This window comes from Aricia agestis, chromosome 10 (assembly GCF_905147365.1).
Source record: "Aricia agestis chromosome 10, ilAriAges1.1, whole genome shotgun sequence".
NCBI classification, from domain to species: Eukaryota; Metazoa; Arthropoda; class Insecta; order Lepidoptera; family Lycaenidae; genus Aricia; species Aricia agestis.
Genome location: NC_056415.1, coordinates 12,563,406 through 12,583,518, shown reverse-complemented (window position 1 = coordinate 12,583,518; position 20,113 = coordinate 12,563,406). Strand labels below are relative to the sequence as shown.

Sequence of the window (20,113 nt, the reverse complement as noted above, 5' to 3'; positions counted from 1 at the left end):
CCACGGAGCAAACATTGTTACCTCCCAGACGAAATGAAAACAAAAATCCAAATCCCAGGGCTTGTTACGACGTCTCAACAAACGTCCGACTGTCTCAGCACGCTAATTGCTTATTACAATCAAAGCGAACATTTAATGAATGCTAATTATAGCTTTATATGTCCGGGACGTAGCGCCACCGTCTCGCATTACTAGTACAACAGGGACAGCTTGTAACCCGCTTCTCTATTCCGCGTGCATTGTTCACGTCTGGTGACATTTTGCATACGCTTTGCACTCACAATAAATCATGCCATCGTTGGTTCTTGAATATTCGAGTGTTTCGAACGAGGCCTAACCTATAGTGTCGTGACTCGCTACTGTTTTTGTCAACATTTGCATAAGAATATTGTTCCTGTCGCAGTACTAAAACTCTACGCTGAAAGGTTATACTTATAACTATGCAATGAATTCTGACGCAATGCTTCGGTAAACTAGAGATGTTCCTTAAATTAATCAAAGGCCAAAGCTTTTCTATTTGTTTTCCGATATCTCAAATCAAGGCTACTAGTAGTAATCATGGATTCATAACTAATGGACTCCTTTGTTTACCGCACGTAGCCCATAGCATTTACCGAAACCCCGCCGTGATTGCGACCGTTAGTTCCCCAAACGCCTTTCCATTGTCTGCCCCCATTGCCTAGGTCGCATCGAGATATTCAAATCGGAGCGATGTAGGCTGTGTACCATTTAAAATAACTTTTATGGTTATGCATCAATTATCCGTTCGACTGCTGAGCGATCTCAATGCATCGGTTTCGATGTAATTGCACAATCGGTCAAGTGCGTGCGGCGTGGGTGCGGTACTTCAGAATCCCGCCTAGAGTTGAGATTTCAAAATAGAAACAGGCCTTAAGAATTTTTTACTACCGATCGAAGATAAGTTTTCGAATAGGAACAATGGTTAAATGAAAACATGTTGTGTAGATAGCTGATGTAATGATTGTGCTCACGCGAGTGACGTAGTCGTTTTGGGAGAAATAAAATCTTTGAAGCGAAAACTCCCAAATAGAAATGAGTATATACTGAGGGCCTTTAAAAGCCGCGTCGACGGATATCCGATACAAGCATCTTTGCTAATAACCTGTCAGCTAAGATTAAAGCCGAACTTTTATCGGTGGCTAGCCGGGACTTGATTTCCTTTTAAATATTTAATATTTTTTTCGTATTCCTAGAAACCGTGGGTGCTCAGAATACCTGCAACTGATTAACCTCGGCTGCCCTTAAAATGTCGTTTAACAGTTACGGAGAGGATCGCCTGCATACACAATAAGCGAGTGAAAAGCGAAGGACAATGCAGCCAGGTGCTACTTGATCATTTACATCGCTAATGAGAGTTGAGACATTGTTCGGACATTGCCATGTGAAATCATTCTGGCCTGTGTTAGGACATTTACATTTCACCGCAATAGCTGGAATAATGATGATGATTCCTAGCGTGATTAGAAATTAGAAGCAAGTGAACTCACAGAAAACGTTTCGCCGAGTGAGTGAGTTGACCGGAGGCCCAATCCCCTACCCTTTTCCTTTCCCTACCCTCCCCTATTTCCTTCCGTACCCTCCCCTATTCCCTTCCGTACCCTCCCCTATTCCCTTCCCTACCCTCCCCTATTACCCCTTAAAAGGCCGGCAACGCACCTGCAGATCTTCTGATGCTGCGAGTGTCCATGGGCGACGGAAGTTGCTTTCCATCAGGTGACCCATTTGCTCGTTTGCCCCCTTATTTCATTAAAAAAAAGTGAAAATGAAGTTCATTTGTATCCCACAAAACTATTTGCGATCTTCTTCCTTTTTAAAGCGCACGAGCGGTGGTAGAAACTTATTACGTTACAGGCTATAATATTACTTATCTCCTTTTTCTTTCTGATTTTTTTTACAAAATATTATGCTTGAAAACTTTTGGTCGACATGCCCATTTTATCAGCAATCCTTTTGTATTTTCCTAGGGTTCTCTAATAAATGTTTTGAAAGAAATATATAAGTCTAAACGTCTAAGCAGAAGGAAGCTTTACCGACAGGGACATAGAGGCACAGAAATTGAAGGTAAAAAGCATAGAATAGGTTAACTCCAGCAGTTTCTACTTAAGAGGAAACGCTAATACAGTAAAATTTGAACGAAGAAACTATTGCCATCACGCTTCACCCTGCGCCGGCACGTGTATTGTGAATTGTGATAGAGACAGATACAGTAAATGGAGGTAACGTATTCCTCTGATTCCTCGTCAAAACAGAACCTACCTATTTTTTGTTAAATCTTTTCAGAAAGGGTGAGTCTATGCCTCAACGTTTTTATTTTACCTTAAAGATCTTTCAAATTTGTTTTATGGTCGGTTGATTGGCGGGGTACGGAACATTCATTTTTTGCGATTTTTGAAGGGTCATATTTTTTTATTTATTAGTAAATTAAAAAAATCGAACGTAGAAGCATAGCTTTCACAGATCCCAATATTGTATAAAAAAATCATTTGTCTAGTTCTAGACGCATTATCCAGGGAGGAAATTGGGGAATACGTTTGTATGGAAAAATGTGTTAGCGTATCCTCTTAACAAAAGTCTTTGATAAAGCGTTAAACTAGATAGGCGATTAAAGATTTCCTTACACCAATAACGTGTGATTTGCTGACGTGTGGACAGTTTTAGTGTTATGTCGTATTGAAGAGCATTAATACAATACCCTATTTGGATAAGAGTTGAATTACATTTCGTAATGTGAAGATATACGTTGGTCGAAGAGACGAGGCGGTCTGACGTGGCTAATAACTGTCGTGTGTTTCTCTATGAATCAATCTCCTTAACTATCAAGGTTTGCCTCTTGACATTATCTGAAATCAACCTCTACCACGAGCTTTTACTGTTAATGCGTATACGAATTAACGGACGCAAGCAATGTATGAGTAATTAAGTAACTAATACGGAACACCCGTACTAAGAATTACTTTAAGGTTTTTGTCATAAGCTCTACTAGTAGAAATAAAGCATCATCACTCAAAAGCTAGGCTAGCTTAGTTCGGCCGGATACTGATAATTGGTAATTAAGTGATGCTCAAATTTCATGCTGTCCTTGTCATTTCCAGAAGAAACTACGAGCTGCTCTACGTGCTCCTAATTTTAGTGTCGTGTCGTAGTGTTATTAAAAGCTATTAGCCAAGGATTTGACGTTCTCTATCAAGACCAACACCATGGCCTAAGCCACACCGCGCCTAGGGCGAGCGGGAATGAGCGTGCGTTCCAATTTTATCCGTAATTTAATTAGAGAGATAGGAAAGGGCACAGCCGTGTCATCCAGCCTTAATGTGTGTCGCCCTAGGCGTTACTATTGTGCAGATAATGTTCTGTATTGTACTGCAAATTGTTATTTGATGGAGATAACTGTACTGTATGTAATGTCTTAATAGTATTGTTGTCCATAAGATTTGGTATGCTATAGCTGTTGTAAATTAATACATTTCTTCCTATGATTTCTGCTTTTAAATTTGTTATTTAAATTTCGTCGTTTATACATTTTTCAAGTTAAGACCATTGACGACTTCTTATTTTATAAATTAGTAATGGATATTAAAACATTTTTTTTTAATTAAAACATTTTCAATAGCATGCAAAATAATACCGACTTCGTAGCCGACTTCTAATGTTTTACTCTATGAATTTGTCATAAATTTAATTTCTGTGATAACTACTTTAATCAATTGAAAAGTTGCTCGAATTGTTTTTCATTCATTGTATTCATAACATTAATTGAGATAATACGTATGAATTTTTCCACTTTGTTCATATTAATATTCACAATTGTAGTCTCCCACTCGGTCCGCGATAATGATCTTGCGCGTAGGTGGCGTTTATGGGGTATCGTTGGTCTATGCTGTATGCACGTTGCATCGTCTGTTTTCTTTACAATTTCGACTACTGTCTTAGCTCTTAATTACGCACTTCCCGTCCATTTTTGGAACTCTTTGTGTATCTGCCCACGACTCATTAGTAATGTTTATACAGGGGAAATTAACGAGTTTCAAATAAATCAATTTTCATGGGCTATTTGTGTTTATACTTCAGTTATCGCGTCAGTTAAAAGTTTAAAAGCAACGGGGTGATTGCGTCGATGATGGCATTTTAAGTGTAAAAGGATCTCGTGATAATTTCTCGCCGTATTGAAGTAATCGATGATTTACGAATTGACGATTTTGTATTTACTGTTTTCATAGATGACTTTGTTTAACGTCTTATGCTTGTATTGTTATTTGTTTCTTACCCAAATCTTACTCATTCGTTTTGTTATTTTCTCAAATAAATAAAGAGCAAGTCTTAGAATATCTAGGTTTGTTCAATGTTCACTATCCCTTAGTAAATCTGTAAGAGCCAAATACTCTACTTAGATTTTTTATACTCGTACTTCATTAATCATTACATTCAAATTGTGTCTCTATATTATGTTTAAAATGTAGAGTAACATAACGAGTGTGTGTGCACACCTTTACGGTTGTTGAAAATGCAGAGATACATGTTTATTAACGTGCGTTTACTAGAAGAGTTTATCATAATCGTAAACACAGCCCACGCGCATTTAATCAGCACCTAGAGCGGGTGCAACGGTGCTTAAGTCATCTGTTCCGTCTTCAAACTGCGCCATAAGCCCATAAATATTGAGAGCACCGTTTACTTTTCTCCCTGATACAGCTTCCTGAGGATTGCCTAGGCGCCATCGCCTGTCGTGATGATGAAGCTAGAAAATTTAGATTTAATATGTTATATGGTGCTTAAATAAAATTCGCTGACTTATGGCAGTTTACAGCGGTCACGCTTATGAGGATATTTGGTTTTAGTAAAAAAAAAAACAAAGTTTACTCGCTACGGATGTTAATGCCGTATAAAGTCCTTCAAGAAAGTGAAGAAATTAAAAAGTGGCAACATAGTAGTGTCATCCCTTTTATCTTAGATTGATTTGAATGGGATGACACTACGATGTTGCCACTTTTTAATTTCTTCACTTTCTTGACGGACTATATGTGCGTCAATAGTTAATACTCGAATTCGATAGAGTATGATAATATTTTGGTTGACATAATATGTAGACTAGGGTAGCTAGATACGGTAGTGACATTTGGACTTGGGTCCCTTTAGCTAGTAAGCGGAAATAAAATTCCGCTTCCGAAGTTGCGAAACGCAATTGCCGAAATGGACCACGGGAAGTTGTAAAATTGACATTAATTAATCGCGGCTGACGATTGACATTGACAAACCCGCGCCCTACCCATGCGAATAACTATAAAATTAAATCGAGATAAATATCTTCTACAGGGTGTAACAAAACTAAGAGGTAATACTTTAGGGTGTGTGTACCTTATATGTATAGAGTTTACTGTGAAAGTAGCAGCGCAAGAGTAATTTTTGTCTTCTATGCTTTTGTGAGAAACGGGCTATGAATTTGCCCATACTGCATACAATGATTTAAAAAAGTAACTCTTTTAGCGCTGCTACTTTCACAGTGGACTTCATTTAAAGACAGATAGGCGATAGCCTAAAGTATCATCACTTATTTTTGTTACACCCTGTAATAATATAAGTAAATAAATATCAGTTGTTACTTTACGCCCGCAGGGTTGTCTGATGTCTCCAAAGTACTGCCATTTAAGTGTGATAAATTGACGTCATCGGCCCCGAGTTAACGGGAATACATAAATAAATAGAAATCGTATCAACTGTCAGCCCGCTGGGGTTGGAGGTGATAGTGGTGAATTGGCTTTATTGGTCAGGAGATGGCAACCTTTGGTTTTAAATTACATGTTCTATGTGATGTTTAATGACGATACACTGTATTTTTAATAAGATCAAAGTTTAGGAGTGGTTACTATAAACTTTAACAAGTTACAACTCTTACGGGTTGGTAGTATGCTATCTAAAAATATAATAATAATTGCTTTTTTATTTAAGAAAGGGAGAGCGTTCACCAGATACATGACATAATATGACAGTTGTAGGAGTGGTTTACGTACAAAATTAATGTGCGCACACTTGAAACAACGTCTCATGACTTTACCTACTTTTTAGGAACGACTCAACTGTAATGAAATTGTAGGATTTTTAGTAGTAAGACAGATAAAAGTAGTCTTAGTAGTAAGACAGATAAAAGATAGAATTGTTGATGTAAATTGGTAACGCTGCATCCAAGTTAACGCTTGCTGAATTTAATTATAACGAAGACAAAAGTACAATACAAGTGTTCCAATAAAATATCAAGAAAATTAAAGGTGAACCACTGGTCTGTAACACATGGTGTTGTAGGTGGCGGGATTAACGAGCGCGCGTCGTGCGCGTGCGACCAAATTGCGCCCCATCTGTCCCCGCCCGTTCAGATTGTGCGCGTCATTGATTCGCGCGCTATTGTGTGAATCGATATACGATACGTCATTTATCGGGCCTTGCTCTATTCTCTATGGTTTCATGTTTTTTAAGCATGTTCAGAGTTATTTTACCTGTAACAGGATCTTTATGCGACCGTCATAAGCGTCACAAAGAATCTCTGATACCTCTGTACACTGTTTGAAGGCTCTGTAATCTTACGCGCCCTTTAATGCTCCATAATCTACGGTCTCATGTTTCTTTTTTTCTGCTAATCTTTACCACCTTTTAGTACTCCATGTTCTAAGTTTCATGTTTCTTTTTTTACAGGCGGAACTTGTGGATATGCGCGCTGAGCTGATACAAGCGAGAGCGGCTGGTAAGTTTTTTGTGGTTATTAAAAAGTATCAATTTACACAAATTTTGGGTTGTTTGAACACGGCTGTTTATTAACATATGGGCATGTTTTAATATACTTAACAATAGTTTCCTTGAGTTTTTCCTGGGGCAGTTTTATTGCAGTAGGTATTCAGTCGTTAATGTAAATGTTGTTGAGGCTTGCACTTAACTCTACGTAACATAATATTATGTATTATTAAAAATAATTATACATATTTAAATACGTGGGCGAGCCATGCTTCGGCACGAATGGGCCGGCTCGACCGGAGAAATACCACGTTCTCACAGAAAACCGGCGTGAAACAGCGCTTGCGCTGTGTTTCGCCGAGTGAGTGAGTTTACCGGAGGCCCAATCCCCTACCCTATTCCCTTCCTTACCCTCCCCTATTCCCTTCCCTACCCTCCCCTATTATCATATTCCCTCTTAAAAGGCCGGCAACGCACCTGCAGCTCTTCTGATGCTGCGAGTGTCCATGGGCGACGGTAGTTGCTTTCCATCAGGTGACACGTTTGCTCGTTTGCCCCCTTATTTAATTTAAAAAAACATATTATGAACTCTAATTATTATTATGAACACTTTAGGCCATGATAAATAATTAGCCACTGAAGGTTCCTAACGAGCAATTCTTGTAAGTATATATATACAAGGTGTAACAAAAATAAGTGATAATACTTTAGGGTATGTATGTGTTCCTTGTAGAGAGTTCACTGTGAAAGTAGCAGCGCTGAAAGACCAAATTTTTTTTTCACTTTTGTATGGGCAAGCGCCCGAACGTCACGAGTTTCCCCATACAAAAGTGAAAAAAAAAATTTGGTAAACACATACTCACCCTAAAGTATTATCACTTATTTTTGTTACACCTTGTATACAATTTGATATAATGATTGAATTATATATAATTTGAATCTCGGAATCGGCTCCAACGATTTTCATGAAATTTAGTATATAGGGGGTTTCGGGGGCGATAAATCGATCTAGCTAGGAATAATTTTTAGAAAATGTCATTTTATTCGTGTTTTATCGAATACCGAGCAAAGCTCGGTCAAATAGCTAGTATAGTATACATATACACCAGCTTTTGCCCGCGACTTCGTCCGCGTGGACTTTATAGTAATTGTTCCCGTACAACGATTGAGTCGCTTACGCGCAAATCAGAAAAGTATATTGAGTAGAAACCGCACATTTTTCCGGGACAAAAACATTCCTTGTCCCAGATTCAAATTAGTATCTCCAATCTCCATGCCAAATTTTATCAAAATAGATTAAATAGTTTAGGCGAGAATCATAAAAGTTTATTGTGCGGGAACCATATATTTTCCGGGATAAAAAGTATCCCTTGTCCTTTCCCGAGACTGAAAGTATTGCCATACCCAATTTCATCAAAATAGATTGAATAGTTTAGACTTTAGGCGATAATCATAAAAGTTTATTGTGCGGGAACCGTACATTTTCCGGGACAAAATTAGTATTCCTTGTCCTTTCTCGAGACTCAATAAAATATAGCCTATAGCCTTTCGCGATAAACGGGCTATCTAACCTGAAAGAATTTTTCAAATCGGACCAGTAGTTCCTGAGATTAGCGCGTTCAAACAAACAAACAAACAAACAAACTAACAAACTCTTCCGCTTTATAATATTATAGTATAGATTGTTGTATAGCATAGAGCAAGGGTCACCAAATGGCGGACCGCCGACCCATTGTGTGCGGACCGAACATTTTAGAAGATGAACTTCGTTAAAAATAAATTTCGGTCTTGACTTACTGATGAACATCTCCAGGATTTAATGTCAATAGCTTGCAGTTTGCACCAATATTTCACTTCTGAGTGATAATTAGCTACAAAAATTGACACTATTCTCATTGATGTAAATTCCGTAATTACCTTTATTTTTTGTTGTTTTTATGTGTGAACCGCGAAGGTCATTTCATTTCTTAATATGGAACCCGAGCGAAACTAGTTGGTGACCTCTGGGCCCTGACATAGAGTATCTACTAGACAATCGACATCAATCGTGGCAGTTACATATTATGATTAAACGTCGATGGCACCTCTTCTCTTGCCGTTCATAATCGCTTTTATTGGTGCATCATGGGCCAACGTGGAAAAGTCGTATTACATTGCATAATAATATTATCATCTGTGTACTTGTTGCAGTAGCGTGTAGAGACGGCGACATGATCTCCAACGTGGCTGAGAGCGTGCGGGCGCGGACGGAGGCGGCGCAGCTCGCGCGGGAGAACGCGGCGCTGCGCGAGACCGTGCTGGCGTTACACTCCGAGCTGTTCGGTGCCAGGTACACTCATACCAGCTTAAACATGGATACGGTACAGGGTATTACTGGATAACGGTGTTGGATCTGCATTGTATCAAGAAAATACATTAATATACCGCATCGAGCAATTTATAAACATGTTTCAATACAGCCCAGCAGTGGCCAGAGGCTTGCGCCAACTATAAATGTATAACTGGGTTCCGCTAACGTTGTATTGAATAGAATACTAGATGTTGCTCAAGATTGAAAATTGCTTACAATAATATAAAAATATGTTTGAATCCAGTTATGCTTGCGTCTGCTGCTGCATTAATTGTAAATCAGACTTTAGATTCATAGTCAACATATCACAGTTCAGGCTTGACGAATAAGAATAATCCTTATTTCCAGATTAGCAACAAAATACCTGGACAAGGAGTTGGCGGGACGGATACAGCAGCTCCAGCTGCTCGGCAGAGACATGCGCTCCGAGTTGAGGGACTCGCTGTGGGCACAGGTAAGGAGATTCCTTTAGAGTATATTTCAGATCTTCCCTATATTGACAACAATACAGGGTAACAAAACTATGATGTAACAAGTTTCTACTGCCATACAAATGTTATAAACAAGAAATGGAGATTGTAGAATGTAGATTGTGTTTGGTATACCAAAAACTGCCTATAATAATAATTATTGATTATAGTCTAGTCAGTAGTGTTTTCATACTGTGAAGTCTCGAAAGTTAAGCAAGTCGCTATTAGGAGTCAATATTAAAGGACATGTGTTTGTGACAAAATAAATTTGTATCAGGTGGAGGCGGAGATCCTGCTGCAGCGTCACAAGACGCTAGTGCGCGTGTGTCGCGGTCTGTCGCCGCGGCCCGCGCGCCCGCCGCCCGCCGCGCGCTCCCGCCCCCGCACCGTGTGCGTGCGCCGCTCCCCGCACCTCGGCCTCGGCATCTCCGTCACGGTAATGTGCCAGATGTTTAGGTTAGATTATTATATTATTATCAAAACTTGTCAATCCAAAAAAAAAACATCGTGGTCCAAGGGGCGCGAGGCTCCTAGGATCGTAAGGCCGTAGGTGGTGCACAGTGCACACTGCATCGCCCACGCCTTACGCCGCCTCTGGCAACCAACGTTTATAAAAATTTTCAATGTGTCAAAGATTCGCAATGACGTAGATGCATTCATAAAATTCAGAGTTCTTGTACCATTCACGAAATTGATCAGTATGCATCAACTGCTACTTTATCAATATGTGTGATTGTGTGAGTCTAGCAATGCTTGGAAAGTTAAAGGAAAGTTGTGTTCAGGGTGGTCGCGAGCACGGCGTGCCGATCCTGATCTCGGAGCTGGAGGCGGGCGGGCCGGCGGCGCTCACCGGCCAGCTGTACGTCGGCGACGCCATTCTCGCCATCGACGACTGTGATCTCACGCAGGTGAAGTATCTTACCTCTCACTATACAGTAGGGCTTTCAATTTTAATACTGAATTGTACTACCTGCTAGACATTTTGTGCGGCCCACGTAAGTAAGGAATTTTGTGGGAACCAATAAGAGCCTTCTCCATTGTGTACTCCTAGTAATACCTCGATCGTGGGAATAGCAGACATAATATATTTTCAATTGTTATGCGACAGCCTGGTGCCGCTTGGGGATTGATAGGTTAAATCAACTTCGTATTTTGTTCGATCCAGTTGACGTTACGCATCAGCGAAGAAGTCTTACATACATCAAGCGAACGTTACTTTAGGGCCCCGAAGTTTTAAACTTAGTGTGGCATGTATTTGTAGGCGTGCCACAAGGAGGCGGTGCAGGCGCTGCAGAGCGTGAAGGGGGACTGCGCGCTCTGCGTACAATTCATAGCCACCGACGACGACGACCGCATGTCAGAGGATAATTACCGGTAAGAGGGAGGCCACGTCGCTAAATCACGTGTAAATTTGCCACTAGAGGCGCTAGTGTCACGTAAGGTCCATCAAAATTCAATTCTTTTTTTCGTGGGCTGCATGACCTGTATATTTCATTAATAATTTAACCGTTAAAAAATTATCTCCTTAGTTAAATTATCACAAATATGTATAACTTACGATTAATGCAAACGCTTTGAAAGCGGATTAAAAAATGTATGAAAAATAAACGCGATATAATTTATAATTAATTCATTGATGAAATTTTTGATTCTTATAAAGTCACCTTTTAACATTGTTAATAATAATATAGTGTTTCGCGTTGCCACGTTAATATGTATATTTAATGTGTGCAGGTTTCCGTTGTACCCGGAGGAGGGGTCTTACGGCGAGGAGGCGGACGGCTCCGGCGCCACGCCCACCGCGCCGCGCACGCCAGACTACACGCACAGGTACATGAATAATAATTGATTAGATTTTACGATTTAAAACTAATATGTATAATCCTGTTTGGTACAAGAGATAAATGATACTCGACTGTAGGATCAGAAGTGCGTAATTTATTTACAAAACGTACGGCTATAAATACAAAATATTATTAATTAGAGTGAGACAATATAATATACCAAGATAGAGACAAAACATAACACACATGAAAGAGACAAAAGGTGATAGGGAACACATAATAATATTATGAATGAATGAAGATATAACACAGTGTGAAAGAGATAAAAATTGAGAAGGACATCTGTGAGGGAAGACATGTGAGTCAACCTCAGCAGATTTGCACGGGAACAAATGTAACCACAATCCTATAACAGTTTGATGCAGTCTAAGACGTCAAAAATCATAATTATTCTCGCATACATTAAACAAGTGTAAGTAAAACTTGTCTATGATAAAACAAATAATCATCGTTTAGTGTATCATGTAACTTTTCGAATATATCAGACGAAGACAGCATGCCTTGTAATTAAATAGTTGATAGCACAATGGAAATGGAAATATTTTATAAGTAACTGATGTCCTATTTCAGAAGAGGTTCAATAGGCGACGGGTACGCGGAGTACAGCGCGGTGCGCAACAACCTCGCCATACTGGACATGGACGACGACTCCATTAAGATTGAGGCGCGCCTAGAGGTATAATGTCGTGCCATTGTTGCCATGTCAAACGTTCTTGTGGCGAGTTTTTATAGCAGTTTATTTATTTACTACGACTTTTGATTGGCTGATGTCAAAATATTAATTCAAAAAATCAATAACTCTTTTGAATAGATCCTGACAAATAACTTCAGAAACTTAAGCACAAGTCATAATATACAAATAATACATTGCAACATTTATAAATTATAATCCACAATGGTGTTACCTCTATTCGTAAAACAAAAAGGAACCCTGCGGTGTTATCATTTATCGCTCTCTGAATTCATAATCTGAGGACTAATTCATTTGAAATAAAATAAAAATTCAAATAGCCTTGTGGCGGTACCCACAATGAGAGAAAGACCTGCTGACACTCTTAAAGACTTTATTCACTAACACTAGGTCACACAAAGCACTAGGTCCAAACACTAAGCACTATCACTATCCTAGGTCGTAGCCATAAAGTTAATATACCTAGCGGAATAGAGCAATAATCTCGAGCTGTCAAACGAAACCGAAATTGGTTTCATCTGTGTGTAAAAATATTATGTGTACGTATAAACTTACACAAGCATGGTTGAACATGATTTCTATGAGATTAAATTGTCAACGTGCGGCACGTGCCGATTGGACGTCAAAAAAAGAGTGCTGCTGTCATGTATCACACGTCCCTTTTTACCACGCAGTGTTATCTCTCTTGCTCAGGCCTTTATTTCTCTATTCCGCTAGGTATATTAAATTTAAGATTAGTAAGTTTCGCTGGTTTGAAGCTAGATGGCACTACGTGTCCGTATCCGTAACAGTATCACGTGGGCTTCGGCCTGACCGAGCATAACACCTCGCTCGGTTGGGAGATCTTCCTTTGTGGCCACCACCCATATTCCCACAATGGTGACCCTCGACAGAACACGCCTCCATCATCATCATTCCCCGATATACAGATGGCGCCGGTGTCAGCTGTGTCGGCGGCGTCGGGGGTGTCTGTGTACTCGTCCGCGTCGCCGGTGTCCACGCCCGTGCACGCGCCCCGACCGCAGCTCAAGAAGAAGAGGAAGCCGCAGGTATGACCTGTCCTGGGACTCGCATGTCTCTTTCAGGGAAAAATCGGTGCAGAGGTTTAAGTGTGAAAAGGTAACAGGATAATAATATGTCCATACAAATAATATGAATGCCAAAATGTCCATAGTCCATGACTACATACCATATAGTATGAGCCATGAAGTGGTTATCGTACAAACCATGTAATAAAATAATATTTTCGGAAATTTCTTTCTAAGGATTGGAGAACGAAAGGAGCGTACTGCGCCATATCGCCTGACGCGCCCTCCTCCGACGAGCCGCCGGACACCGCGCTCGACGCGACCGACATGACGCACGACATGTCCGACACCCCCCACAATACGTTGCAGAACATGGCCAGCAACATCACGCAGAATATCACCGGCAACATGTCACACAACATATCTAATAACTTAGCCCAGAATATGACAAACAATTTGATGCAGAATGTGTCTCAAAACGTGATGCAAAATTCCCACAATATGACAAACAACACGACGCAGAATATGTCAAACAACATGCCTCAGAGTATGTCGAACAACATGCCGCAGACTATGTCAAACAATATGACGCAGAGTATGTCAAACAACATAGCGCAGAATTTGTCGAACTATACGTCACAGAACGTGACGCATAACTCTCACAGTCTCAACAATATGGTGCAGAATATGAGCGACAACGTGCCGCGACAAGACGTGTCGCCGGATGTGACGCACCACACGCGAGAGGCAAACAACTGCAACAACAACATAGATCACAGTACGTTTTTATTTTGCAGCGATTATTTTATGTCAATATTTAACCGATTCAATGCGGCGCACCTTTTTGAAGACTTTCAGTCGTGGTGGCATACAATTTTCTCGTGACACGTGAGCCGTGTCATACGCCATAGAAGTAGATGACACGGCTACCGTGTCCCCCCCGCCACGTTCAAAAAGGTTTATTGTTTTTCTTGGTTTTTACGTGTTTATTACCTTGATTTATTTAATTGAACCCAAACCATTGATGTTAACGAAAGGGTACGTTGTTTTGAGTCGATTTCGAGTAGTTTTACTAAGTTTTAACTTGAAAATGGCAGGTAAGCGATTTTTTTATTCAGATGTTGCAAACCTTTTCTAGGTTTCAAAGCTAGAAAAATGATAGATCTGGGTTTCCGATGTAAATTATACGTTCGTAAATACATTAAGGCGAGGATAAACCCCAATTTGTTATTCCGTGACTCCCGGTTTACCTAGTTCCAATATACTAACGAAGTGTTAAAAATATGAGATATAAAGCACAATATTTAAAATACCTTAAACCATAAACATTTTAATAAAACGTAATACTTTGGCTGTAATTAATTTACAAACTCACCTCCGATAAAAATCTATTTCATTGAAATATAAGTATTAACTATGATAATTATACATTTTATTTGAATAAATTGTTAGTAAATCTATATTAAAATCTCTTTAACTGAACAGTTTTGTTTCTTAATGTTTATTTCCAAAGATATTTAAAAAAAACATGAAAAATAGACAAAATCCGCTTTATGCAAGAACAGTTTTATGCTAAGCTAAAATGAATCTTATTGCGATGCGTATACGCTTGGTATTCGGTTGTGTGCAAGGTTATCGTTTTGGATTGAGATTAATCCCCGCCTTAAAAGAAGTTCGTTGTTAAGTTTTTTAACCGACTTCCAAAAAGGAGTAGGCTATACGTTCGGCTATGGATATTTTTTTATGTGTGTTCAACGATTACTCCGCCGTTTGTGAACCGATTTTCATAATTTTTCTTTTGTTGTATGGGGTATTTGTTCCGATTGATCCGGTTCCGAGTTGGTACCATAATCACAAAAGTGGTGGTCTGATGATGGGAACCATGAGGAAATAAAAAAAATATATGAACTAGCCAATTCCATACATAAAAACTATTATTTTCTCGATATAATATTATAGCGATTTTCGATAAATTTTATAAACACGATAATTGGGTTCCAGTTATAAAGCTTATAGGTACAATACCACTTTTAACCGCAGGGAAACGTTTTATTGATATTGGATGAGGAAGTTTGCGAAAACAGGTAGTTAGAAATATTTTCGAAAGAAACAACTTAGATTAAAACAAAATCGTTAGTGGATCAGTAATACTTTGATGTCAACGCAAGTATTTTTCTACATTATTGTTTAAAAAAAATGCGAGAAATTGAAAGTCTAAAATAATATAGAATAATATGGGCTCCCAATATTACTTCTTTATTTTCTTAAAAGTTTACTACTAAAAAGCCCGACCGCACATTATTCGAATTTCTGATCAGAAAAATACATTTTGATACGTCAGAATTCTGATAGTATGCGGGGTCCACAACAAAATGTATGAACAGAGTGCGTTCCGGCGGGGGTCCGGCGGGCGTACGGCCGGGCTAAAAAAGAAGACAGCCCCTACTTTTTTCAATTCCCAGAATATACAGAAACGAAACCTATACGCTTGTTTTACGTGGAAAATTAAGACGGTTTTGTTCGGAGTAGAACCTTCTAAAGTGTAATTTGAGGGAGATACAATTGCTTTCTAAATGACACGGCTCACGTGTCATACGCCACACGTTAAAAACCCATAAGACGCAGCTGCCATGTAATCCGCACCGTTTAAAAAAGGTTGACGGCTCCTACTTTTTTTTCAATTCACAGAATATTCAGAGGCTAAGCCTATAGGCTTGTTCTACGTGGAAAATTAAGATGATTTTGTTTAGAGTAGAACCTTCTAAAGTGTAATTTGAGGGAGATACAAGCGTTTTTTAAATGACACGGCTCACGTGTCATACGCCACACGTTAAAAACATGTATGACACGGCTCCCGTGTCATCCGCACTGAATCGGTTAATCAACTTATAATTAGTAGTGTTTTTAAGCTGACAGAATACTAAATTCCATAAAACATAGTGAAAGCTTGATATTTGCATGAACCAATTCTGATTCTATGATATTTTTTTTTTTTATTTTTTTTTTAATGAAATAAGGGGGCAAACGAGCAAACGGGTCACCTGATGGAAAGCAACTTCCGTCGCCCATGGACACTCGCAGCATCAGAAGAACTGCAGGTGCGTTGCCGGCCTTCTAAGGGGTAATAGGGGAGGGTAGGGAAGGGAATAGGGGAGGGTACGGAAGAACATAGGGGTGGGTAGGGAAAGGAAAAGGGTAGGGGATTGGGCCTCCGGTAAACTCACTTACTCGGCGAAACACAGCGGAAGCGCTGTTTCACGCCGGCTTTCTGTGAGGACGTGGTATCTCTCCGGTCGAGCCGGCCCATTCGTGCCGAAGCATGGCTCTCCCACGTCAAAATTTTAGATTCTTATTTCTAAGCTCTCTTGCTCAGCCTCGCTTCCCAATTATCCTTTTAAAGTTCTTCCATTGATTTTTATACAGCTAAGGCCTCTGCCTTAAATCGTTGCGGTAGGACGCAAGTACCTTTTGCCGTTACTCGCGATATTTGTTGCTCCATATAGAAATGCGGTTTTTTATTTTTCAGCATCCATCGCCCTAGACAACGGTATAGACTCCTCCAACTCGCAAAGCGCTAACGATACGCCGACATCCGAGTTGAAAGCAGCGAGCGTGCCCGTAGCGGACCTCGTATCGACGTCGGACGAGCCGCTAGTACAAACGCCCCAAAACAACGCCACCGCCACGAGAAATGTCCTCAAACCGCCCAAACTAAACGGAGACTCCCGATTGAGGAGAGACACTAAAGGTTTTCGGTAAGATCGATCGATCAGTTTATTTATTGTTACACTTACATACATCACATTGCACGTTTAGGGGCAACACTAAAACTCGTGCGGGCGCACGCTCGCGTGTGTATAAATGAAAAATAGTATGGGCAGCACAGGCGCGTGCGACGGAGTGATGCCGCGGGCGACGACACTGCCCATATTGTTTTTCATTTAAATACACACGCGAGCTTGCGCCCGCGCGTGTTTTAGCGTTGGCCCTTAAAGTTGACCCATCTGAAGTGTATCTAAAAATATGATGTTAATTATTAAATAAAGCTAAATTAGTATTACTTGACTGAACTCTTTCTTTTCACTAGAATAGGGCACTTAATTGTCTTTCTTTTTTTAATATTGTCTGTTCTTCGTATATTCCATTAACAGGTTATTAAAAAACAATACAAACGTTATATTTTTAGGATAGGTTCAGCTCGACGCGTGACGGAGGCGGAGCCCCCGCCGGCCACGCCCTTCCCCGCCTCCCGCCTGCTGCCCGGACACGGCGACCCGGACTTCGGCACCCCTGTCTAACCGCAGGGCAACAGTAAAATGCGATTTATAAGCTAAATGTCACAGCCGAAACTTAACAGTCTACTTAATTTCGGTCGCTTATTATACTGTGCGTAGAATTGCGTATTATACTGCCCATAATGGCGTGTCTTTGTCACTCGCTTATGAATTCAAAGCTATCGCACTCCTATTGCACAATTGCGAAAACACTGCAGCATCTTAATCGAGTGTGAAAAGGACAAGCTACGATGAGTATGACTACAATAATAATAGATAAATAAATCACCAATTATAATCAAATTGACATTTTATACATTGAGCTTATAAATCGTTTTCTCATTTGTTTACTTTGTAAGAAGAGAATAAAACACAGGGGTCATGCTCAGTCCATTCTTAATGTGACTCAATAAAAACGCATCTTGTGATATCACATAATATTACGTATTGGTAATATATTGTGGGTTTAGTAATATTATGTATTTGAATACATATAGATCGCTGTCAAATAAATCCTTAGGGCGACAGTTTTAAGGCAGCAATAAGACTGATTTATCAGATTTAGTCAGAACTGACTAAAGACTGTCGTGTCATAGAGGACCGGCAAGCCTTTTTTAAAAAATAAATAAACCGTAATTTCTCGATAAAAAAATTACCGTTTCGAGATAAAACAAATGTGACGTCACAAGTTTGCTATGTATCAATCTCATAATATAACGTGCGACTCCGAGTCATTTAGTGAGACTGTACTCTTATTTAGTTGTAATGTAAGACCTCGCCACCTTGGCAATATTCTAGACTTTAGGTAACAGAAACATTCACATAATATTATCATTAGTAAAGACTACCCTACTAAACTTAACCTCTTTTATTTGTAAATATTAAGCTTGGGGGATTATTTTTCTTCACTTTTAGACTTATGTAATGTATTATAATATTATGTTTATTTTTTATTTATTGAAGAAACGTTTAATTGTCTAGGTAATTCCTGTTGTAACGTGAGTCGTGACTGTATTTAATTTCAAAATATTCTTTTTCGAAGACAGCAGAAACATTGACAGCTGTCAAACTCAATGCTGCCAGTAAAATAATTGGAATCTATATATTAATACGTGAGCCAAAAACTTTGTAACCCTTTTGACGAAAAATGGGGAAACGTAGGTGAATGAAATTTTGCACAGTTAAAGTTTATATATATTGAAGGAGTGCATCGAGCTAATATTATTTTGAAATTATGCTTTTATCATACATTTTTTTAACAAATAAAACATTACACATACTACAACACACATACTAGGAAAAATGACAGATTTTTTAGTGACAGCCCTATACATACGAATTATACTCTTTTATTTATGGTTGAAGTCTGTTGACATCAAGGTGACAAATTGAAAATGGTTTTTTTTTTATTAAATCTGAGATATACTATTAGACAATGCTTATATACGGCCATATATGAGTATAGCTTATATGAGTCCCAGAGACAAGAATTGAAAAAAATATGATAGGCCCCATACCCACTCGCGCGCGAACCGCGCGCAACGCCACGGAATTTCCGCGAAACGTGAATGTGGATCCGGTTCGCATATGTTTCGCACTTCGCGGCCCGTTCCCCGATTGTTGTCGGTTTTCTGTCCCGCGACAAAGAGATTTTTTTAAATCTTATTTTAATAAGGGCTTTTGCCATACAAGACATGCCAGCATTGTTTAGTGAACATAATATAATTAATCCTACTTTATTACTTTATCCATACTCCATACTAATATTATAAATGCGAAAGTATCTCTGTCTGTCTGTCTGTCTGTCTCGCTTTCACGCCAGAACTACCGAACCGATTGTAATGAAATGTTGTATACAGATAGTCTAAAGCCTGAGAAAGGACAAAGGCTACTTTTTTATTGGAAAAAAGGGTTGTCGGGGGGTAAAAATGCGTAAATTTGTTCAAATTAAGTTAGTTCCTTAAAATTCATAATAGATGGCGCCGTGCGTCTTCTATATCGCGCTGACGCTTGCTCAAAAGTCTTTCTATAAGAGGTGGTATCATCTTACATTTAAGTTTTGATTTTTTTCGATTGTTATATCTATTCTACGGTATTAAAACACTCAGTACTTTATCTGTGCAGTGACGTAACCTTAAACCTACAATGATAAATAGTTTATGGGTAAAGTTGTGTAATTGGGGGGCTACATAAGCTTTAAAATTTGGCATAAAATATAAAGTTTAATATAAAAAAATGAAATACTTATTGTGTGCACACTGCACAGCTGTATTGATTTAAGGGGTACCGGGGTTTTTTTATATAAACTTTTGACACCAATTTTGTTGACATCGCGCTTTATAAACTGAAGTCCACGCCGACGAAGTCGCGGGCAACAGCTAGTACTTTATATACTTTATAATATTATAAAGGCGAAAGTTTGTTTGGATGTATGGATGTTTGTTACTCTTTCACGCAAAAACTACTGAATGTATCTTAATGAAACTTTAAAATAACTAGCTGTTTGACCGAGCTTTGCTCGGTATCTGATGGAAATGACATTTTCTAGAAATGATTCCTAGCTAGATCGTTTTATCGCCCCGAAACCCCCTATATACTAAATTTCATGAAAATCGTAGGAGCCAATTCCGAGATTCCAATTATATATATATATATATATATATATATATATATATATATATATATATATATATATATATATATATATATATATATATA

The 20,113-nt window shown here is 39.0% G+C and overlaps 1 protein-coding gene across 1 annotated transcript in view; it reads left to right on the top strand.

Annotated features, from left to right (window-relative positions):
- LOC121730955 overlaps positions 1 to 18,530 on the top strand; it is a 77,330-nt gene extending 58,800 nt beyond the window's left edge. The window contains exons 3-14 of the mRNA XM_042120199.1: positions 6,703 to 6,751; positions 8,929 to 9,067; positions 9,437 to 9,542; positions 9,836 to 9,994; positions 10,341 to 10,466; positions 10,820 to 10,932; positions 11,293 to 11,388; positions 11,973 to 12,078; positions 13,023 to 13,142; positions 13,359 to 13,899; positions 16,648 to 16,876; positions 17,308 to 18,530. Coding sequence (XP_041976133.1) covers positions 6,703 to 6,751; positions 8,929 to 9,067; positions 9,437 to 9,542; positions 9,836 to 9,994; positions 10,341 to 10,466; positions 10,820 to 10,932; positions 11,293 to 11,388; positions 11,973 to 12,078; positions 13,023 to 13,142; positions 13,359 to 13,899; positions 16,648 to 16,876; positions 17,308 to 17,419 — 1,896 coding nt within the window. The 3' untranslated portion in view covers positions 17,420 to 18,530. The remainder of the gene's footprint in view (positions 1 to 6,702; positions 6,752 to 8,928; positions 9,068 to 9,436; positions 9,543 to 9,835; positions 9,995 to 10,340; positions 10,467 to 10,819; positions 10,933 to 11,292; positions 11,389 to 11,972; positions 12,079 to 13,022; positions 13,143 to 13,358; positions 13,900 to 16,647; positions 16,877 to 17,307) is intronic.
- The last annotated feature ends 1,583 nt before the right edge of the window (positions 18,531 to 20,113 follow it).